Source organism: Equus asinus, chromosome 5, assembly GCF_041296235.1.
Source record: "Equus asinus isolate D_3611 breed Donkey chromosome 5, EquAss-T2T_v2, whole genome shotgun sequence".
Lineage (NCBI taxonomy): Eukaryota > Metazoa > Chordata > Mammalia > Perissodactyla > Equidae > Equus > Equus asinus.
This window is the reverse complement of record NC_091794.1, coordinates 92,727,390-92,751,554: the sequence shown is the minus strand read 5'-3', so window position 1 is coordinate 92,751,554 and position 24,165 is coordinate 92,727,390. Positions and strand designations below refer to the sequence as shown.

Here is a 24,165-nt window from a genome sequence, read left to right as displayed (position 1 = left end):
AGTAGTTCATAAATAGCAAAAAAAGTTATTTTAGGGAACTGTAGAGGTTTTCTAAGGCTTTCCAATTTCCAGTCAAAAGAGTAGATTCCCTAGTGACAGATAATAAAGATACATGTAGATTACAGTGTTCACTCCTTACATTAAGCTAGTAGCATCTGTCTGAACAATTGGAGGTCACTCTAGAAGAGCAGAAGATATACTCTTTGTTTCTTAATTTTGTTTGTTTCTGTCATGATGTGTTTTTAAGTTAAGTCCAGGGAGTAAATGGAAGTAATACTTCTTTTTGATGAGGAAGATTGCTCCTGAGCTAACATCTGTTGTCAGTCTTCCTCTTTTTGCTTGAGGAAGATGGTTGCTGAGCTAACATCTGTGCCAATCTTCCTCTACTTTATATGGGATGCTGCCACAGCGTAGCTGGACGAGCAGTGCTAGGTATGTGCCCGGGATCCGAAGCAGAGTGTGCAAACTTAACCACTGTGCCACCGGGCTGGCCACGAAATAATACTTTAATTGTCCCCTCTTTGCCAATGTAATAGGTCTCATTATCTTGATAATGTTTTTAGACAATATGTATTTTGATCAAGCTTAGAATCATGAAAGGGCCAATGTCCACTTTGAGTTTTGTTTCGGAGCTAAAATCAAGAAGGAGTTGGGTGAGTTTTAGCATTACCTAGAAGTCCAGCCCAACTTCTCATGTGGTTAAAAAGGAAAGGAGAACCCTTCCCTTTGATACCTGTGTTGCCATTATTGCACATATCATATTGTATTAATGCCTATTCATTAACATGATCCTCTCTTCTCTACAAGTATTGCTTCTTAAGGGTGAAGACCGTAAACTTACTCATCTTTGTGTGCCACCTAACATGGTGTTTGACATGTAATTGGCTGTTAATAACTACTTGCTTAGCTGAACGCTTATTAAATATGTGCAGGCACAGCCCGTTTTTTACTATATTATTTTTTAACAAATACTATTTCATGACATTCTCAGAACTCTTTGAGGGTGGATATTATTAATCCCACTTGAAGCCACAAGGATAAGGAGATTGAATTATTCTGCAAGATTATCTTTTGTGACCAAAATGACTAACCAGTTTTCTGTGAGTGATTGATATTTGAAACTAACTTGTGTTGATTTGTCCGATGAAAGATAATCTGAGTTCTCTTAATCATCTACTGGTAAATTTTTTGTTCTTTAGTTTTTGCCTGAGTAAATATATTCACTTGTTGAGTTTTCTCAGGAGAGAAGGTTACTTTGAAGAACACAGGTCCAGTGTTATAGAAGGAGCATAGAAAGGAATATAAAAGGCAGATGGATAATCTTTTCATTCTTGATGGTTTACATCTTGGTAGATTCATTTACATCTGTATTTCACTCAAAGTGAAACAAAAAATGAAGGCTATTACTAGGATGGTCGAGACAAAAGAACCCTTTTTGCTTTTCATATCAGAAGTTACTAGCCTGTAGTGTATGCTTCTGCATTTCTTTCACTGGATTGATCTAACCACAGTTATTAAAGTTGAGGAACTGATACATCTGAAGGATTTTGCTAAAGCTGGGAAGGGGATAGATACGTTTCACACTTCTCATACACTAATATTAATACCACCAGGACTATGGCTGCCATCAGCAACATTAAATGTGTGTTAGGTAAGCTGTAGACCAGGGCTTTTAGTATTGTTCATATAAAATAAAACTGAAGTGATTTTCCTTATTGTTTGCCGTAGATTTTATGGACATTGTCAGAGCTACCAGTTAAATATGAACCAGACTGGCAAATGTTTCATATGCCTCTAAAATTTTATTTTTAAATCTACTTATCTACTTGATATTAAAAAAACAGACAAACAGATGCTTTTGGTTAGGAAGTAGAAACATTATAGTCAGTTGTGCTTTGTCAATCCACTTTTGTTTATGTTGTGTGGCCCAGCACATCCTTTTATTGATGAATGTCTGATGTCTAGTTAAAAGCAATTTTTTTAGGGGCCGGCCCCATGGCCTAGTGGTTAAGTTTGCGCACCCTGCTTCAGTGGCCCAGGGTTTTGCGGGTTCGAATCCTGGGCGTGGACATGGCACCGCTCAGTAGGCCATGCTGAGGCGGCGTCCCACATGCCACAGCTAGGAGGAGACCCACAACTGAAATATACAACTAGGTACTGGGGGGATTTGGGGAGAAGAAGCAGGGGGGAAAAAAAGCAATTTTTATGCAAAACAAGACTTTTAGCATTTGATAGGTAACTTAGCTGATTTGTTGTTTGGCTGGTTTCATTTGTAATTAGTGCTTTCATGGAATAAGAAAATCACCAATATATTTCCTTTCTGTTTTCTGAATTTACAGAGCCAGAAGGGAATTTTGGAGGGATTTGTTAGAAGAATTTGGAAGTGGTGGTGGTGGAGCATGGAGCAGTATTGGGAATAGGCTGCAGAGCGTACAAGAATTAGTGGAAAGAGGGGTGGTGTCTTGACTGCCTTTTCTCCTTTCTTGTCTTGCCTTTTTTTTTTTTTTTTCATGAGGAAGATTCGCTCTGAGCTAATGTCTGTGTCAGTCTTCCTCCACTTTGTATGTGGGCTGCTGCCACAGCATGGCTTCGCAAGTGGTGTAGGTCTGCACCCAGGATCCGAACCTGTGAACCCAGGCTGCTGAAGCGGAGTGCACCAGACTTAACAACTATTGCCACGGGGCCAGCCCTTGTCCTGCCACTTTTTATGGTGGCAGCAACTTTCTAGTTTTTGCAAACTGAGACGTACCCTTTCATCTAGCAGGTTGCCACTTTAAAAAAAATATCCTGCAGTCAGCATCCATTTGTTTGTAATTTCCTAAGTGAATTTTTGTGTGGTCTTAAAAACCACTTGACAATTTAGCTGGTGGAGAATCTTCTAAGAACATATTAGACTAGTGGCTCTACTTTTTTTGTTGCTTTAAATAATTCTAATTATCTTATAATTTTAGGTAGAGGAAACCTATATTATCAGTGCTTAGAACATGTGAATCTCTTGAACAAGGGAATTCCTTAGTTCTTTGATTAAACAGAGGGATGAACCTCTTACAAATCTTAAAGCAGTTAAAATTCCTCGATTTAGTATCAGGCAACATAGTATTGTGGTTTAAATGCAAACTCAGAAGTCAGGCTGCCTGGATTAAGAAATCCTGGTTCCACTATTTATTAGGTGATTGACCTTGGATAGGCTACTTAACCTCTCATATACCCTAAATTCATCATAAGATGTGGATAATAATACCTACCTTATGTTTGTTTTGAAGATTAAAGAGCAGGCAAGTCACTTATTCAAGGTCTGAGAGCCACTTCAGTTTGACTTTAAAATGCTTTTTCCAGGTTGTTAGACTGTACTGCTTCTCTTTATTTCCTTTTTTTTCTTTGAACAACAGATTATCGGGAATAAAGTCTTGTAATGGGTACCAAGAGTACATAATTTCTCCTGGCAGGATATATACTTTTTTTTTTTTTAAAGATTTTATTTCTCGTTTTTTTCCCCAAAGCCCCCTGGTACATAGTTGTATATCTATGGTTGTGGGTCCTTCTAGTTGTGGCACGTGGGATGCTGCCTCAACATGGCCTGAGGAGCAGTGCCATGTCCGTGCCCAGGATCCGAACCAGCAAAACCCTGGGCCACTGAAGCAGAGCGTGTGAGCTTAACCGCTTGGCCATGGGGCCAGCCCCGGATATATACTTTTTGAGAGACTGTTTGGTGTTCCAGTTAAGTCAGTACTGGAAGCAACAAGACACTGGAACAATATTTTCAAAATGCTAAAAGAAAGTACCTGCGAACCTAGAATTGTATACCCAGTAAAACCACCTTTCAAAAATAAGTCTAAAAGAAAGAAAATTTCAAACAAAGAAACAGAGAATATATTCCCACAGAACCTCACCAGAAGAACTTCTAAAGGATGTATTTCAGGAAGAAGGAAAATGCTTCTTGGAAACAAGATCTGAGATACAAAGAGGAATGATGCTCAAAGAACATACGTAGTGTACGTTGGGGAAAATCTTCAAAAGGATCAACTTAATAAGGCAATGTCTTATTTGCAGATGTAAAAATGGAAAGTACTCAAACAAGTATAAATAGGGAAGGGGTTTGAAATAAAAGCATTCCAGGAGTTCTTGTATAATTAAAGAGAGTAAAGGGATTAACTTTAGACTTTAGGTAAAATATTCACGTTAGCTTTCAAGAGTAAAAATAAAAGGATAGAAAGAATAAAAATAAGGTAAATAGAAATCAGTAGAAGAAGGAATGAGAAAAAAATATCTAACAAGGCAAAAAAGAAAAAAACTGAAAAGTGGAAGAAATAAAAAATGGAAAATAAGATGGTAGAAATGAATACAAATATCTCTTAATTACAATAAAAATACGTTAGATCAAGTTTTCCCCAAAAACTCTATTTGAAAGACCAAGATGGTCTAAGTAGAGAAGTAGTAAGGACCACCTAAACAGACAGCCATGCGGTCTTCATGGCTGCAAGACTCAGTATCATAAAGATGGCAGTTCTCTGCAGTTTTGAGTTTCAGATTGAATGTAATTCTAATCAAAATTCCAACTTTTTTTTCGTGGAACTTGACAAGTTGATTCTGAAAGGTATATGAAGCAGCCAAGACACTTCTGAAGACAAGATGGGAAAACTTGTCCTACCTGATAAGACTTACTGTAAAATTGTAATTATTAGACAGTGGTTTTGGCCCCAGGATTGAGAAATAGACCTGTAGAATAGTATAGAGCTCTGGGAAAGAGACCTGTGAATATGGGAAAACTTGGATATGTGACAAAGTTGGCATTATATGTCAGTGGAGAAAGGATAAATTATTCAGTAATGGGCTGGAATCATTTGTTAGCCATAAGAAAAAAATGGAGAGGCCAGTCCGGTGGCACAGCAATTAAGTTCACACATTCCGCTTTGGCCTGGAGTTCGCTAGTTTGGATCCCGGGTGCATACCTACACACTGCTTGTCAAGCCATGCTGTGGTAGGCATCCCACATATAAAATAGAGGAAGATGGGCATGGATGTTAGCTCAGGGCCAGTCTTCCTCAGCAAAAAAAGAGGAGGATTGGCGGTGGATGTTAGCTCAGGGCTAATTTTCATCAAAAAGAAAAAGATCACTATCTAATACACAAAAGTCAATTCCAGTTGCATTAATGACCTAAATGTGAAAGGAAAAACTTTAAAATCTTTAGAAGAAAATATCTGTCTTATCTCAGGTTTTGTAAAGAGTTTTTGAAACAGAAAAAGCTAGACTTCAAAGGAAAAGATTGGAAATTTTGACTAAGTTAAACAATTTTTATTTAATGAATTTTGATTTAATTTTTATTTTTTAGACTATACACACGTTTTAGATCTCTTTTTTTTTAACTTTTTTTGTTTTTTTTTGAGGAAGATTAGCCCTGCGCTAACTGCTACCAGTCCGCCTCCTCTTTTTTTTTTTTTTTTTTTGGCTGAGGAAGACTGGCCCTGAGCCAACATCCTCACCCATCTTCCTCCACTTTACATGTAGGATGCCTGCCACAGCATGGCTTGCCAAGCAGTGCCCTGTCTGCACCCAGGCGAACCCTGGGCCACCGAAGCGGACTGTGTGCACCTGACCACTGCACCACCTGGCCAGCCCTAGATGTACTCTTTTATTAAATTTCTAAGATCTAAATAAAAAACAGTACTGAAACAAGTAACTTGTGTTCCAAGCACTCAGAGTAAGACTAAAAACATTACCAGTAGAGTTGAAGCTGCCTGTTCTCGTCGATGATTGCATTTCCTTTCCCCTGACCAGATTAAATCACACTCCTAAAATTGATGTTTATCATTCAAGTGTCTGTCTTTCTACTTTTTTTACATATGTATGTATCCCTGAACACTGTATGTTGTTTTGCATGTTTCAAACTTGATATAAATGATCTCATGCTACATGAATTCTACATAATTTACTCAACGTTGTATTGGTGTGTTCATCCATGTTAATGTGGGTGTCTGTTGTTCATTTTTACTGTTGTATAGTATTTAGCCTTTATTTATTCATATCAGGAGTTTTAAATGCAAAGTGTTTCAGAAGTGATAAATACAAGGTCCTCTTCAGATTGGTAAAGGATATCTGTGGCTTCAGGTAGATTTAATAGAAACACATGGAGAGAACACCATCAGTAAGAGCAAAGGAGTAGGTGAGACTCTGATGTTGGGATCAGAAGTTAAAAAGTCAGGAGTTACTGAAACAGATACCTTGTCTGGCTTGGATGGATGTGGTTAGATAACTTCCTTAGACAATCCCCAAAGGCCCTTGTTTTATGTCAAGTTTCATTTATGATATTAAAAGTAATAGAATCTGCCCTGTTCTCTCAGGGTTCTCTGCAGTATTTGCATCTGCACAAAATAGTGACACGTTTTAAGTTTTTTAACAAATGTCTTTATCATGTCTTGGAACTAACAACACTAATGAAACTGTGAATGTGAAGCTGTTTGTTTCTTTAGTTCAGTTCTTGCTCTCAAGGGGTGAAGAAGTAAGTGTGTATCATTGATTCAGTAAACATTTATCAGATGCACGATAAGCCAAGCACAATGTTCCATTCGTGATCTGCATCATTCTGTTGTATAATCCAAGCCCGTGTGAGGCAGATTGCAGTGGCTCCGGGATAGAGGTAATGTGAGTATAGTGGTCGAATTATTTACTATCCCTCTGCTTCAGATACCTTGTCTGTGAATGAGGATAAGAATAGTACCTGCTTCATGAAATTATTTTTTAAAAGATCAAATGAGTTATATTAAAAACAGTACCTGTTGTGTAGTAAGCACTAAATAAGGGTTAGCCGTTATCACGTTAGTAGCAAGGGCTCCAAATGATGAGATGCGGTAAGGGTCTGGATGAAGGCAGAATGGCTGGGGGGCTGGATAGGAAGGGATAGATTTGAGAAGCATTTCCGACTTTATAGTGTTTGACTTTACTGGGCATACAAGGAGTATGAGAGTTAGAAAGGTTGCCATTTTCTTCTAATTAGAAACATAGAATTTATTTTTGCATTTGCTGGGATGATAAAACTTTTGCTTCAAAAGGGATTCTTTTTAGGTGCCGCTTTATAGCTCTTTGGTGCAGCGTTAAGCTAGCCCTGTTCTAGTGGTTAAGATTCTGTGCTCTCACCACTGCTGCCCAGGTTCGTTTCCATGTCAGGGAACCACACCACCCATCTGTTCGTTGTCATACTGGGGTGTCTGCGTGTTGCTGAGATACTGAAAGCTATGCCATCAGGATTTCAAATACCAGCAGGGGACAGGTTTCACTGGAGCTTGCAGACTAAGACAGACTAGGAAGAAGGACCTGGCCACCCACTTCTGAAAAAATTGGCTGTGAAAACCCTATGAATAGCAATGGAGCATAGCGCCAGAAGGTGAGAGGATAACGCAAAAGACTGTGCAGAGTTCAGCTCTGCTGTACACAGGGTGCCAGGAGTCAGAGTCGACTCCGTGGCATTAACCACAAATTATAGATCTTTGGTGCAGCTTCAAGGGATCTGCCCTAGTGATTGTATTTATTTGTACAGTAAAGGTATGATGGTTAGTTTAATGTGTCAGATTGGCTCTGCTATGGTACCCAGTTATTCAGTCAAATACCGAGTGTTGCTGTGAAGGTATTTTGTAAGTGTGGTTAACCTCTACAGTCAGTTGACTTTTAAGTAAAGGAGATTATCTTTAATGATCTGAGTGGGCCTCATCCAATCAGTTTAAAGGCTTTAAAAGCAAAACTGAGGTTTCCCTGGGGTAGAAGTCTTCCCTGCCTGAAAACCACAATATTAGTTCCTACCTGAGAGTTTCCAGGCTGGTGGCCTGCCCTACAGGTTTCTGATCTGCCTGTCCGCACAATCACATAAGCCAATTCCTTGAAATAAGTTGTTGTTTTTGTTTTTTTTTGAGGAAGATTAGCCCTGAGCTAACTACTGCCAATCCTCCTCTTTTTGCTGAGGAAGGCTGGCCCTGAGCTAACATCCGTGCCCATCTTCCTCTACTTTATATGCGGGTCGCCTGCCACATCATGGTGTGCCACGCAGTGCCATGTCCGCACCCGGGATCCGAACCGGCGAACCCCGGGCCGCCAAAGCAGAACGTGCGAACTTAACCGCTGCGCCCCCGGGCCGGCCCCAGTCTTTTTATATACATATATCCATGTAGGTATATTTGCATCTATCCTACTGGTTGTTTCTCTGAAGAACTCTGACTATTATAGGAGGTATCCTGGAGGATGTATTAGGTAAGCTTGAGACCAGAAGGATGTATTAAAACTAGCTATATAAAGAGATAAGAGAAAGAGTTTTTAAGGTAGAGGGAACCGTGTGTGCAAAGCTTCAGGTGAGAGGGAGTATGATTTATTCAGGAAATGGAACATAGTTTGGTTTGGGTAAAATATACTAGGCAAAGGAAAGGAACAGGAGGGGCTGAGATCAGGAAAGTGAACAGGGTAGGTCACACAGGATCATGTCAGTCAAGTTAGGGAGTTTGGACTTTATCTTGGCAATGAAAGGTTATAAAGCAGGGCAATGTTGTGATAAGCTTTTTGTTCTAGGACAGTTCCTAAACTCAAGTAATGCTTTTACAAGGAAATGTTTTATTGTTAATCCCTAATATTGACTTAAAATTTTTTCATTGTTAAATTAATATTACAAACGTAAAAGTAGGTATCAACTTGCAGCTTTTGACTATAAAACTAAGAAAGTTTCCAATTTAAATACGATGAGTAAAAGCTATTAAGATTATTACTGTTAACCTAATAGGATGGATAATTTTGTGTTGAAATGAAATTTCTGCCGTGTGTAATTCCTTTTGAGCTTAGCGCTTCTCTACTATGAAGTGATATGAGATGATTTATTTCTTCCACCACTTTGCAATATTCACATTGCCCAGGGACTTTTAGTCCTTTGAGGTCATATGGTTTTCTCTTAGCTCAGATGCATCATGGATACTTACCTAAGTCCATTTCTATTCATTTCTTTTCTTTTCTTTGAATAACCATCATTTTTTTTCTTTAAAGATTGGCACCTGAGCTTACATCTGTTGCTAATCTTCCTTTTTTTCTTCTTCTTCTCCTCAAAGCCCCCCTCTACATAGTTGTGTGTTCTAGCTGTGAGCGCCTCTGGTTGTGCTATGTGGGACACTGCCTCAGCATGGCTTGATGAGCGGTGCCGTGTCTGTGCCCAGGATCTGAACCAGTGAAACCCTCGGCCACCCAAGTGGAGCACACGAACTTAACCACTCAGCCATGGGGCCAGCTCCTCTGTTCATTTCTAGTTGGTCCTGGCAGAGTCGTACAATTTAGTGCTAGTGTTCATTTATTCATTAAGTATTTTTTGAGCACAGGGATACAGTGTTGAACAAAACAGACAAAATCACTACTCTAATGATACTTTTGACATTGGGAAAGAATATAAAATTAGATAAATATATCTATAGATATAGGTAATAAGTTATAAGTGGTGATAAGTTAAAAATAAAAATAGAGTAAAGGGATAGAATGTGATGGAATGGAGTGTGCCGTTTTAGACAGGGTAGTCAGGGAAAGGCTTCTCTGACAGAATCACATTTCAGCTGTCATCTGAAATGAAGGAGCACATCATGCAGTTTTTGGGAAAAGAGCATTGCAGCCTGACTGAATAGCAACTGCAAAGCCCTGGTATAAAAATGGGCTTGTTGAGTTACAGGAACAGCAGTAGGGTCAGTGTGGCAGGCACGGAGTGAGCAAGAGCAAGAGTGGTAGGAAAGAAAGTTAGTATGGAGACAGGGCCAGATCCTGTAGGATCTCATAGCCTGTGGTAAGAAATTTGGAATTAATTTCAGATGTAATAGGGAGACACAATCTGCTTTACTTTTTAGAAGGATCGCTCAGGCCGCTCTGAGGATAACACTCAGGAGGCTGAGTGGAAAAGGGAGGCCAATTAGGAAGTCGATTGTGCGAGTCTAGGCCAGATGTAGTGGTAGGGTGGGGAGAAGTGGTTAGATTATGGATATATTTGGGAGGCAGAGGCAATAAAGTTTGGTAATAATTTAGATGTGGGTGTGAGAGAAAGAGGAGTCAGGGATGACACCAAGGTTTTTGTCCTAAGCAACTGGAAAACTTAAGATGCTATTTTACTGAAGTGATGATGATACAAAATAGCAACTAACATACATTAGCTCTTTTTGTTAAGTTTGCTACACCTATTGCCCTCAATTTTTTTTTTTTTTTTTGCTTTTTAGTGAGGATGATTGGCCTGATCTAACATCTGTTGCCAATCTTCCTCTTTTTTTTTCTCCCCAAAGCCCCAGTAAATAGTTGTATATCTTAGTTGTAAATCATTCTAGTTCTTTTATGTGGGATGCTGCCACATCATGGCTTGATGCGCAGTATGTGGGTTTGCTCCCAAGATCCGAACCAGTGAACCCCTGGCCACTGAAGCAGTGTGCATGAACCTAGCCACTCAGCCATGGGGCGGGCACACTATTGCCCTAATTATTAAATAGAGAAGGCTGGGGGAGGAACAGGTTGGAGGAGAGAATCAAGAGTTTGTTTTTTAAAACATAGTATGTTTGAGAAACTTACTAGATTCAAGTAAAGGTATTGTGTAGACTGTGGATATACCAGTCTGAAGTTCAAGGGAGAGATTCAGTCTGGAAATAAAAATTTGAGAGTCATCAGTGTATACATGGTATTTATAGCTGTCGAACTGGATGAGATGGCTAGTTGGGGTTCATATTTACTGCTTCTCTAGGAGGCTTTAGAGACGTAAGGGGCTGATTTTGGATGTCATAATAACTGGGGAGGCTGCGGCATTTAATGGGCTGAGGTGAGGCATACTAAGTGAGGGTTGCTAAATGTCCTGCAGTGTACAGGACATACTCAATAAAGAATTGTCCCAGCCAAGATGCCTGTGATGTTAGAGGGAGGGAGGGAATGCAAAGCGTGAAGAGACAAGATTCAAGGGCCACGTCCTGGGGCTTTACCACATTCAGAGGTCAAGAAGAAGAGGATGTTCCTGCAAGAGACTACTTCAGTTGAAGTAGGAGGAAAACAAAGACTTAAGAGTCCCATAGACCCCAGTTTAGGGAACACTTAACAGTTACGGGGGCCATGGTACATAGATTAGAGGGAAATAAGTCCAGAGGCAGTAGAATATTTTGGATTCTGTTGTGTCTTTAGGCAACGAAGATGAAGAGACAGATGTGAGATATGTTTTGTACATAACTCATATGATGTGGAGGATGAAATTTATGGTTTGACAACTAGGTGGATGGTGGTAAGCTAGGAAATTGCAGGAAGAGGAAGGAATAAGGATGAAGGGGAGGTGGATAATGAATCGTTGTGTGCGTGTTGAATGGAGGTTTTGGCTATCTAAGCGGAGATGTTTAGTGAGTTGGACATGTGAACTTAGAGCTCATTCATTCAAAAAATATTTGTTACCGAGCACTTGCTATTTTCCAGGCACCAGTCTAGATATTGGAGATATAGCAGTGAGCAAAAATAGGCAAAATGCTTGTCCTGAAAGAGTTTATATTCTAGTAAGAGAAGATGATAAACCCAATTTAAAAAGTAAATTTGTGTAGTATGGTAGAAGATAAGTGTTGTTTGAAATATAAAGCTGGGAAAAGAGCTAAAGCAGGGTTGGGATGGGGTGGTGCTGGTGATAGCAGTTTAAAGTAGGGTGATGAAAGAAGTCTTCACTGAAAAGACAACATTTGAGCAAAGACGGGAGAAAGTGAGAAATGAATATCTGGAGGATGAGCATTCCAGGCGAGTAAATAGCAAAGGTCCTGAGAATGCCTGGCGGCTTCAAGGAACGGCAAGGAGGCTGACCTGCTGAAGGTTAGGGAAGGCAAGGGAGAGTAGCTGAATGTAATGGGGGTATGTGAGCATGGTCGTAGGGCCTTGTAAGCTGTTGAAAGTACGTTGGCTTTTTAAAATTATTGTGTTATTATTTTATTGAGGTCATATTGGCTTATAACATTATGTAATTTCAAGTGTATGTTGTCGTATATCAGTTTCTGTATAGGCTGTGTCGTGTTCACCACCAGTAGTCTAGTTTTTATCCGTCACCATTCATATGTGCCCCTTTACCCCTGTCACTTTCCTCCCCACCCCCTTCCCCTGTGGTAACCACTAATCTGTTCTCCTTATCCATTTGTTTATCTTCAACATGAATGAAATCATACGGTGTTTGTCTTTCTCTGTCTGACTTATCTTGCTTAGCATAATACCCTCAGTTCACATCCATGTTGTTGCAGACGGCACTATTTTGTGAACGTACTTTGGCTTCTACCCTGGGCTTCTGAGAGGGATCTGGACTCAATGTATGCATAGGTTTGGACATCTTCTGCACATAGGTGGTCATGGAAGCCATGGGAGTATTTCTGTCCCGTACAGGCATTCAGTTATGTAGAGCCACAAAGCAGTCTCCTTTTCTGCAAAGACTACAGAGGATTCTTTAAGCAAGATACCCTTCTGTTTGTGATTCCCCAAGGACAGAAGTGTTTTAATTGAAACTTTCCGTCAGCTAACCCAAGATCATCACCCTGATTATCTACTGATAATGTGATTAACATTTGAGGTACTCTTGATTTTGCCTCAATCTGCCAGTAAATCCTGTTATTTTTATTAACCATTTTCAGGTTTTCAATTCTTCGTTAATGATTATTGCCATTTCACTTACTTGCCAGACATTTATTCAGTGCCACTTGTGTGTGAAACAAAGTGCTGACCTCAGATCTGTTAGCATGAGAGATGGCATGGAGCTTTGTTTACACAAATGAACACATGGCATTTAGGCTTCTAATGACCATAGCCCATGTTAATTCCTTATTTTCTCTAATTCCTTTTATACTTTTTCTTGGAAGGTTGACTCTCGACTGATTTGACTTGTCAGCTAGTCTGTTTTTTTAGTGGTTGCCCTGGGGATTACAATTCACATTTTACCTTAAAACAAGCCAGTTCAGATTAATACCAACTTAATTTCAGTAGTACATGTACAAAAACTTTTCTCCAGTATGGCTCTATTCCTTCTCCCCTTGTTGGTGCTGTTATTCTCATATAAATATGTATTTATATATTGTAAGCCTATTAACATGGTTTTATAATTATTGCTTTATGCATTGTCTTTTAAATTAGATAGGAGAAGAAATAAAAATTACATTTATACTTTCTATTTATTTATAAATTACTATAAATTACTATCTATTTATAAATTACATTTATATTTCTATATCTTAACCCCCTTAAAATAAATCCCAGTTGGCAATATTCTCACTTAATAAGTTGTACATTTCTATAATGTTCCAGTTTAAAGTATAATCACTGTTACTGAATTGGGTTTATTTTTTAAAAAACATAAAAGGTGATGGATTTTATGTTTTAAGTATATCATTTACCTTTTTCTCTTTTTAGAAACTATACCCCACCTCCCTAAACTGGTTCATAGTGGCATGGAAGATCCATTTGGTGAGTATCACCTACGTTTTTCTTAGTAAATGATAATTTGTTTTATCCTCACCTCCGTTAAAGCTTTGAGAGTAAATTAATTTTTTTCATGTTCAGTATGCCACTCTCTAGGTTAGTGATTCTCAAACTTTTTGTTCTCAGAATCCCTTTATACTCTTAAGTATAATTGAGGGCCCCAAAGAGCTTTGTTTGTATGACTTATATCTATTGATATTTACTGTATTACAAATTAAAACTGAGAAATTTTATAAAATATTCATTTAAAAATAACAATAAACCCGTTATGTTATATAAATAACATTTTTTTTTTTTTTTAAAGATTTTATTTTTTCCTTTTTCTCCCCAAAGCCCCTCTGGTACATAGTTGTATATTCTTCGTTGTGGGTCCTTCTAGTTGTGGTATGTGGGACGCTGCCTCAGCGTGGTTTGATGAGCAGTGCCATGTCTGCGCCCAGGATTCGAACCAACGAAACACTGGGCTGCCTGCAGTGGAGCGCGCGAACTTAACCACTCGGCCACGGGGCCAGCCCCTATAAATAACATTTTTAATGAAAAATAAATCCCTAGATAAAAAAATTTAGAAGAATGGCATTTACGTTTTTTGCAAATCTCTTTAGTATCTGGTTTAATAGAAGACAGCTGGATTTGTATATGTCCCTCTGCACTCAATCTGTTGTTATCACATATCGTGTAATCGCTGGAAAATTGACTGTAATAAGAGTGAAAAGGCAAAAAACATCTTTGTATTATTGTAAAAAATAACCCTAACCTTGCTATTTAGGGATCCCCAGTGGTCCCAGACCGCTCTTTGACGCCTGCTTGCTCCTCTAGAATGTTAATTACTTCAAATAAAACAGAGAATCACTTGGCAAGTTAAAATAAGAAATTTTAAATTCTCTATCTTGAACGCTTAGCAATTTTTGTATACTTCTATTTGATTGGAAATTTAGTTTTTCTAATATTTCCCAAACAATTGTGTTTTGTGGTGCTTCATTAGTACTTGGCTAATGAAAGGTACCGTAGAAGTAAACATAGCAGGGACGTACACTGTTTCCAGCGAAGTTTGCCTGTCTCTCATATTTTATCTAACAACGTGGTTAAGGGAATAGAAATCGAGAGACACAGAAGATTAGTGTCTACTTTTTTGACTAAAAAGTTGGTCACTGGGACCACTGGGTGGTGTAGTGGTTAAGTTCGCATGCTCTGCTTTGGCGTCGCGGGGTTTGCTGGTTCAGATCCTGGGCGTGCACCTACACACCTCTCATCAAGCCGTGCTGTGGCAGCATCCCACATACAAAATAGAGGAAGATTGCTACAGATGTTAGCTCAGAAATGACCTTCCTCAAGCAAAAAGAGGAAGAAAAGTTGGTTACAGTGTATTGAACCCTATTTTCCTATTGACTCTAGGTTCAAAATGAAATACAGTCTAGGATAGCCAATTTAAAAAAACAAAACTATATTATAGATTAGGAAGACTAGTTAGGAAGTAACTTACCATTTAAAATATGCCTCAGCAAAAAAAGGAACCAGAAACAGTTTTCCTTGTTTAACCTCAGTGTGCTGGAGGAAGATTTCAGTTCAAGCATTTTGTGATTTTTTACCAAATGAGAAGTCTGAATCTTGTTTTATGCCAGCATAACTTGAGGAAGTAGAAATGTCACCAAGGTTATAATCTACTCATGCCCAGTTATCATAGATGACTAAGTTAGGCTCTTGGGGCTACTGGTACAAGTAACCAGAAAGCTCAGATTAATAGCTGTTGTCTCGCTTTGAGAAGACTGCTGTTGAAAACCTTGCAAGATCCAAATTTCTCCTCTGATTTTAGCGACCTTTAGGACCTGGCTTTTTTTCCCTGAAAGGTGCTTTACATCCAGTTCATCAGTGAAATCTTTAGTTTGAACACTAGGGGGCAGTCAGTACTTTATTCATAAACTTGCGGTTTCATTACCAAGTTAATTCTTGAGGAGATTATTTATGAACAATTTGGTAAATCGAGTTGGTTTTGGTTGCCTGGTGACAAATCCTAAAGAACATGTTCCTATGACAAACTAGAGTAACATGTGACAACTCCAAAGGTTTTTACTGGGAACCCATTTTTTCTCTCTGACCGACTTCCTTGCCTCACCTAACTGAAGCGTCTTTAAATTTAATTTAATCTGATTAAATTTATCATTAAACTAATTACATTTAACTTAAATGTAAATGTATTTTCAATTTACTAGAGAATACCAAAGGAATAGTTGTTATGGAAGTTATAGTTGGCCAGTAGTCAATTGAAACATAAATTGAAATGAGCTTTTTATCACTAATATGAGAAAAAGTTCAGGTTCTGTGCTAGTGAGAATTTTTTCCTCTTATACTTTAGATCTTGGAATTTTTAACCTGATTAACATTTATATCATAATATGGATTTTAGAGAAAAATGGAAATGATTCATAGTTATATATTTAACCACTAGCCTCCTTCTCTGTCTCCTGCATTCTTTCTTTTAAATGTTTTTCTGATTTTTTCCTTAATTGCGTACAAAACGTACATATGATAAGACTTTGGTTTACTGAATTATGGTCCGCTCCGTGTCATTTGACAAAAGAATTCTAAATGTAAGGTGAGTTTGTTTCTAAGAAGATAGAACTCCTATAAGATGGGGTGAGAATTTTATTACAATTAGGTTAGCTAACAGTTATGTAGATATGTTGAAAAAAAATTATTTGTTTCATCCTGAAAATAAAAGTGAGAGATTTTTACCCATCAAATTCTAGTGGGACAGACATAAGGCCTTTAGGACCTTTCCTACATAGACAGATGTTTACACGTTTCATTGTCTAGTATTTAAAAATCATATTTGTTAATACTACCAGTGGTCTTATCAGAAAAGTCTTTAAATATTGAGAAGCTGTCAAGCTCACTCTGGTTGATATCTTTTCCAAAATTCTCATTTTCTCTTGAAAGCCTAACTTATAGCACTAGCAATAAGTACTATCAGTTTTCTTTTCTTTTTTGAGGAAGATTAGCCCTGAGCTAACATCTGTACCCATCTTTTTCTATTTTATATGTGGAATGCCTGCCACAGCATGGCTTGATAAGCAGTGCGTAGGGATCAGAACCGGCGAACCCCAGGCTGCTGAAGCAGAGCGCGGGAACTTAACTGCTACGCCCCACTGGCCCCTCGGTTTTCTTTCTAGTGACAGGCTTACTTCATTCAATTCTGAGAAAATTATCTGTCAGCTATCTAAGCTTGAATAACATAGTTTGTCATTCAGTCTTTCAAGTGAAAATGATATTTCATGAAAAAAATCTGGCTAATTCAGCTTGCAACTCAATCACACAAGTGCCTTTCCTGAAGGTAATCATTGTGTTTAAGTATATGTTTTATGCCTACTTATCATTTCCTCACACAGAATAATAAAAGACAAGTACCAAAGGGTTGAGATTTAGTAAACTAGTTATTTTTACTGCTTTATCAAGGACATTCTTAAATTAAAACTGGCATTGTTTTTAACTACAGTTATGTAGTGGTGAAGAACATGAGTCCTATTACAGTTCTGTGCCACTGCCTTGATTTATGTTAGGGAACCAGCAGTTTTGCTCACCATTGCTTTTGTACCATCAACACAAGTGTCAACACAGTGAAAAAGACAAATAATTCAGGGCCGGCCCCGTGGCACAGCGGTTAAGGGCCCATGTTCCACTTTGGAGGCCTGGGCTTCGCCAGTTCCGATCCCAGGTGCGGACATGGCACTGCTTGGCAAGCCATACTGTGGTAGGCATCCCACATATAAAGTAGAGGAAGATGGGCACAGATGTTAGCTCAGGGCCAGCCTTCCTCAGCAAAAAGAGGAGGATTGGCAGCAGATGTTAGCTCAGGGCTAATCTTCCTCACACACACAAAAAAAAGACAATTCCTTAGTATTACTAAGTATATAGTTGCACCTCTTGGACTCCTGAAAGGATCTCAGCAATCCCCAGGGACTGCTGGACCATACTTGCTTCAGTTTCCTGAGGTTCACAGTCTCTTCTATGGAAGAGAAGCAACTTTGGGCAGAGTCAGGCCTTAGTCCTGGAAATTGTGTTGGGCAGAGCTCCAGCGTGGACCAGGTCTTAGACATCTGGCAGAAATATGGTTAGAAGGAGTAAGGAGCAGATTAAAGAACACTTCTTTGGGGTGAACTGAGTGTTCTGAGTTCATTAAGCAGCTGAGTATTTTGAGAAGAAATTCATCAGCATTTAGTCAAGACAAGCTGAGGGCCAGGCTCACCTGGGCACTGTGTTCTTATCTTTAAAAAGAGGATAAACCGTAGCAGAGACCTTGGTGATGACAGCCTTCAGCATGTTTCTGGAGTCACACTGCTCCAGTCTGGACAGATGTCTATGTGTGGTACACTGCTGTTGTCCTGGGATATTGCTGTTCTCCTGGGGACTCTGCTTCTCTCCATGGTGACTGTTTATTTCCGAAATCCCATGTCTTCCTCTTTCTTGACTGCCAGTAGCTTCTTAATGTTGGGCCTCCTTGGATAGTTCTTTAATTTTTACCTTTTTTCCTTTAGCTCTACTTCCCAGAACATTTTTTCATCTTTATCTTCAATTATAATTTTCTTTTCTACTATTAGGTTTTTAGTTTCTAGGAGGTCTTTTTTATTCTCTGAATGTTTCTTTCATAATATTCTTTTATTGCTGCAACAAATTTTCTTTGCCCTGCATAGTCTCTGTTCCCCTGAAGTTGTTTTTTTCTGTTTGTCTAGATCTCTTTTATGTTAGAATATTCCTCCGATGTCTAGTAATAGTTAGCTGTCTGCTCGTGATGAAGCGCGGGAAGCTGTAAATGCATAAGCGGGTTGCCTTTGGGTCTTCTTGTAGGCTGAGCTTCCTGTCCCTATTCGTGAGGAGCATCCCCGTGTCAGTCTCAGGGTCTAGGGAGCAGAGTCTTCCCATCATTGTTTAGATGGTGAGGGGTGGAGAGGGCTGGGGGGAGGGGGGCTGCATTCAGCCTTAATTGTGCATATATTCACTTAATTCCCCTCACTTTTTAGTACTATATTCCCACAATCAACTGCCTTTTGTGTCCCCCAGACCAGAGACCATTTGTTTTATCCTTTCCAGAAAACAGACCTCCAGAATTCTGCTGGGATTGGTGTGGGACAGACATTCAAGGTCATGGAGTGGGGAAAGTGATAAAGTAATCCAACAGCTTTTACCCTTCTTTTCCTTATTTTATTCCTTTCCCTTTCACCCCCCGTTTCAAAGGGACCTGGTAGAATACAGCGCAAGTATTAGTAATCTACATTGGTGTATGCTACCAGTTTAAAAAAAGTAGTTGCTACACTTACACAAGTGCTGGGAAAGGAAGGGTGCAGAGAAGATGTGTGCACAGTTTATGCTGCTGCGATGCTGCGTACCCCTGCTTTAAGGGACTGAGACCCTGGCCTATGAAACTTCTTCAGGTTTGTTGGGGTGTAGGAGACAATCTGAATAGTAAATTGCCTTCCCAAAATGTTTTAAATCTTCTCACTACTTGATTAAGAGTCTGTATACCCTCCCTTCTACAGAAGTAAACATAATTTGTTGAAAAACATTTTTTGGCGTGTATTTGATGAAATAGTTGTTTAATGAGATAGATTATTAGTGTGCATCCTGAATTTGAAGCTAGTGGCAAAGGCTTTATTCAGATGCATGGTATTCTGGCAACAAATTTACAAGGTAGTATCTCCTTTAGATTATAATTTGTATCATATAGGAAATATGAGAAGCAGTTTGTTGAAGTAGAAAACTGAAGCTGTATCCTAAACAAAATCAATTATTTTCTTCCTACTCTGTATCTGAATTTGTAAACCATTACTATGTTCTTAAGGGATTTTCCCAAGCTGTTCAGGGACATTTCTTAAGGAGCCATGCTCAAAGCTAATGCACTTCCAAGTTCATGGGAAAAAATTTTGTGATGTTTTCTTATGTTGTTACCACTCAAAGCTCAAAATGTGCTAATAGCATAGCCCTTCCCTCCTTCCTCTTTAAGAATGAAGGACAGAATATGAACTTAATTAGTTTTGAGATCCTTAGTGTGTAGGAGATAAATTCCTCTGGAATTAAACAATGCCAAAAATGCTATTAGTTCTGTTTTTTTCCTGGATTTTGAGTAGAAATGTAACATGGCTTTATTAGAAATATATATTAAATATCTTCTATCTTGTGTGTGTGTGTGTGTGTGTGTGTGTGTGTGTAAGATTGGCCCTGAGCTAACGTCTGTTGCCAATCTTCCTCTTTTTGCTTGAAGAAGATTTTTGCTGAGCTAACGTCTGTGCCAGTCTCCCTCTATTTTGCATGTGGGATGCTGCCACAGCACGGCTTGATAAATGGTGTGTAGATCTGTGCCCAGGATCCAAACTTGTGAACCCCAGGCCACCAAAGTGGAGCACACAACCTTAACCACCACACCCCGGGGCCAGCCCCTATCGTCTTATTTCTTGGTAAGACTATAACCTTATGGAGGGCAAGATCTGTTTACTGTTATATCCCACTGCCCAATAGTAAGCACACAATTCACACTCGTATGTGTTTCTTACAGTGGTTTAAAATTTTCTGCATAGGATAGAATTACCAATCTTAAGGAAAAGAGAGTACCCAGAATACTAGTTTCTGTAAACTTTGATAACACGGATGCCATGTAATTATTTTTTTTGTCAATAGAAAAAGGTGAGCCGTAGTAGCAATGTAAGACCGAAATGTAGTAATGCTGCCGTTCTGGATTATCTCCCATGTCCACTCGCCACTTCTCATCACTCCTCACTACTGCTGACTCCCTAGAAAATCACAGCAAGTGTGATAAGTTGACTAAATCTGTGGAAGGGTTTCCATCTAAATTTATTTCTGCCTACTGAGCCCTTATCAGTGTCATGAATCACTTCATCATCAATGAAACTTATAAAATTATAAAAATGAAAATTAAAGGGGAGAAATGGAGGGATAGATGGCTTTCACGTATCATTTTATATCTGCCTGTATAGTTTGCGTTTTCTAAGTGTGTACATGTATTACTTTTACTTTTCAAAATGTAAATGGGGATTTTATCTGGGTTGTAGGGTTAAGGACATTTTTGTTTTTTCTTTATATTTCTCACTGTTAAAAATAAAATATGTAAAACTAATTTCTTAAAAGAGGCCAAAGAAAATTAAAAACCATTGTTAAAGGAATTAAATAATGGTCATTCTACATGCACAGCTTAACTGTTATACCTAGAATAACCACATTACGTCTCTACATGATGTGGCCTTTTAACATATAACACATTTTATTTTTCTTAGGAGCTAGATTCAGCCAACCCTTCCAAACTCCAGCACAGTTTTCTCGTTCCTCATCCATTCATTTGTTCAATAAACACTAAGCGAAGTCAGTAAGGCAGCATATCATAACAGTTAAGCTCGCAGGCTCTGGAGTCAGACTAACGAGTTCAGATCCCACTTCTGCCATTTCTTGGCTATGTCCTTTTGGGCAAAACAGTTACTCTCTGATCTTCACTTTATTTGTAAAATAAGGATATGAATTTTGCCTTTCCCACAAGATTTCTATAAGAACTAAATGAATTAATGCTTGTTATGTGCTTAGCCTGGTGCCAAGCACATAGTAAACATAACAGCTGTAATATCCTAGGCACTAAGGGTATAAACATGAATAAGACATGATCCCTGTTCTTATGGAGCTTTCGGTCTGGATTACAAGGTGCTCCCTAGGATTCGTTTGTTTTTTTTTTTTAATAAGTCAGGTTAAATGAGATACGATTTGTATACAATGAAACTTATCCTAAGTATATAATTCTGTTTTTTGACAAACATATAAGGTCATGTAACTACCGCTACAATCAAATGAAGAGTGTTTCCTTTACGCTAAAACGTTCCCTGCTTACCTTTTATAATCAGTCTCCTCCCTCCTCCCCCAGCCTTTGGCAGTTACTCAGATCTGAGTTCTGTCCCTTTTTCCATAATGTTTATAAACAGAATAGTGCGTTAGGTAGCCTTTTGTGTCTGGCTTTTCACTTAGTATAATGCTCTTGAGATTCATTCATGTTGTTGCCTGTATTAGTAGTTCATTCCTTTCATGGCTTTTCCAGATGTCACAGAGTTGGAATTATACAGTATGTAGCCTTTTGAGATTGGCTTCTTGCACTTAGTAATATGCATTTAAGGTTCCTCCTGTCTTTTCATGACTTGATAGCTCCTTTTTAGTGCTGAATAATATTCCATTGTTTGGATGTACTGCAGTTTATTTATTCATTCACCTACTGAAGGGCATCTTGGTTGTTTCCAAGTTATGGCAATTATGAATAAAGCTGCTATATACGTGTATGTGCAGGTTTTTGTGTGGACATAAATTTCCAATTATTTGGGTAAATACTAAGGAGTGCAGTTGTTGGAACGTATGGTAAGACTGTATTTAGTTTTGTAAGAAACTTCCAGATTATCTTCCAAAGTGGGTATACCAATTTGCGTTCCCACCAGCAATGAATGAGAGTTCCTGTTCCTCCATATCCTCACTAGCATTTGGTGTTGTCAGTGTTTTGGATTTTGGCCATTCTAATAGGTATGTGGTGGTATCTCATTGTGGTTTTAATGTGCAGTTCCCTCATGACTAACAATGTTGAGTAACTTTTCATGTGTTTATGTGCCATCCGTATCTTTTCTTTGATGAAATGTCTGTTCAAATCTTTTGCTGTTTTTAAAAATTGGCTTAGAGGTTGGCCCGGTGGCACGATGGTTAAGTGCACACATTCCACTTCGGTGGCCTGGGGTCCACCAGTTTGGATCCCAGTGCAGACATGGCACCACTTGACAAGCTGTGCTGTGGTAGGTGTCTCACATATAAAGTAGAGGAAGATGGGCACGGGTGTTAGCTCAGGGCCAGCCTTCCTCAGCAAAAAAAAAAGGATTGGCAGTAGATGTTAGTTCAGGGCTAATCTTCCTCAAAAAGAATAAATAAATAAAATTAAAAAAATAAAAATTGGCTTATTTTCTTATTGAGTTGTGAAAATTCTTTACATAGTCTACATATAAGTTCTTTATGAGATGTGTGTTATGCAAATATTTTCTCCCAGCTTGTGGCATTTTTCATTCACATAGTTTTTAGTTTGATGAAATCCTATTTTTTCTTTTATGGTTAATGCTCTTTGTCTTCTAAGAAATCTACTTAACCCAAGGTCACAAAGATTTTTCTCTGTTTTTTCTTCAGGATTTTTTATAGTTTTAGATTTTCCATTTAGGTCAGTGATTCTTTTTGAGTTAATTTTTGGATATGGTATGAAGTTGAAAATATTCTCTGTTGTCCCCTGAATTACTTTGGCACCTTTGTTGAATTCCTGATGAAATGGGTAATTTTATAGGAAAGTACAATTTACCAAAGTGACTCAAGAAATGAAAATCCCATATAGACTAATAGTCATAGAAGAAATGTTAAAATATGTCTCAGCCTAGTGGGTTTTATGGGTAATTTCATTCATGGTTTGAAGAACTAGATAATTGTGCTGTGTCAACCACAGAGAAAAGAAATAGAGTAGAGAAAAAGATAGAAAGTATATCCATCTGTTTTATAAAATTAGCAAAATCTTGATGACTAAAAGCTGGAAGGATAGTTCAAAAATAAAATTGACATTTGTTATATCTCAATTAATATAGTTGTAAAAAACCTATATAAAGTACTTGCAGATTAAATCCAACAGATCGTTAGTATATTTTTTCTGATTACAAAAACAATACATATTTCTTCCAGAAAAATTAGAAAATATAAAATGGTATAAAGAAGAAACTTTTAAGTCCACACTTGATCTTTCTACCCATGGTGCTGATAACATTTTGACATATCTACTTCCATGATTTTTTCCAGAGCAGTTGCCTATACATGTAGTTACACATTTTTAACATGCTGATTTAGAACTGCTTTTTTCCCCATTTGATATGTCAAATCTCTGAGTATATTAAAAGAATATGACCAAGAGGATTTCTTTCAGGATCTAAGGATATTATATTAAGGAATCTATAAATAATAACAGGTTAATACATCAATAAATCAAAAAGTAGGAAAATGATATGCTAGTCTCTGTAGATGACAGATATTTTTGATAAAATTCAACTGTTCAAGCTACAAGCATTTATTATACTAAGAGTAAGATAATTCATTTTTATTTTTAAATAATATCAGGCACCTACATTTCTACTAAATTGATTTAAAAATTGGTAACATTGACTTATTTTGTAAAAGTTAGATACAGTCTTCTTTGTCAACCACTGCCTGTTGACAACTCATAGCATGAATGTTGCGTATATCCTTTTAGTTCATTTTTTTTCTTTTACAACATGCTTGTATGCTCCTTAATTTGATAAAGAATAGCTTTCTGAAACCAACAGACACTGCCACTCTTATCAGTGAAATACAGAAGAAATACAGTGGAATATCAGAAGAAATGTCCACTAGAGCAAGAACAAGACAAGAATGCCCACTGTTACCCTTATTTAACGTTATTTTGGGAGTTTTCTTAGTGCAATAAGACAAACGCTAATTAGAAGTATGGTTCCAATAAAGAACAAGACAATTTTATATTTGTTGGCCAGTATTAGTCTCTCTTCGGAAAAATACTCCCAAGAGAATTAACTGGAAAGAGTTCAATAAAATGACTGAGTAGATGCAAAGTAAATGTTCAAAAATCAATCATTAAAAATGTATATATACAAGTATAATAAATT

The 24,165-nt window shown here is 38.1% G+C and overlaps 1 protein-coding gene and 1 long non-coding RNA gene across 10 annotated transcripts in view; one reads left to right on the top strand and one right to left on the bottom strand.

Annotated features, from left to right (window-relative positions):
* PHACTR4 (phosphatase and actin regulator 4) overlaps positions 1–24,165 on the top strand; it is a 94,175-nt gene that overhangs the window by 13,005 nt on the left and 57,005 nt on the right. For all 8 annotated transcript variants that reach the window (XM_014853634.3, XM_014853632.3, XM_070510592.1 and 5 more), the window contains exon 2: positions 13,394–13,447. In XM_014853634.3, the coding sequence (XP_014709120.1) occupies positions 13,432–13,447 (16 nt within the window). In that variant the 5' untranslated portion in view covers positions 13,394–13,431. The remainder of the gene's footprint in view (positions 1–13,393; positions 13,448–24,165) is intronic.
* The window catches only part of LOC139045338 (uncharacterized), a 76,060-nt gene that overhangs the window by 38,694 nt on the left and 13,201 nt on the right, over positions 1–24,165 (bottom strand). The window lies entirely within an intron of this gene.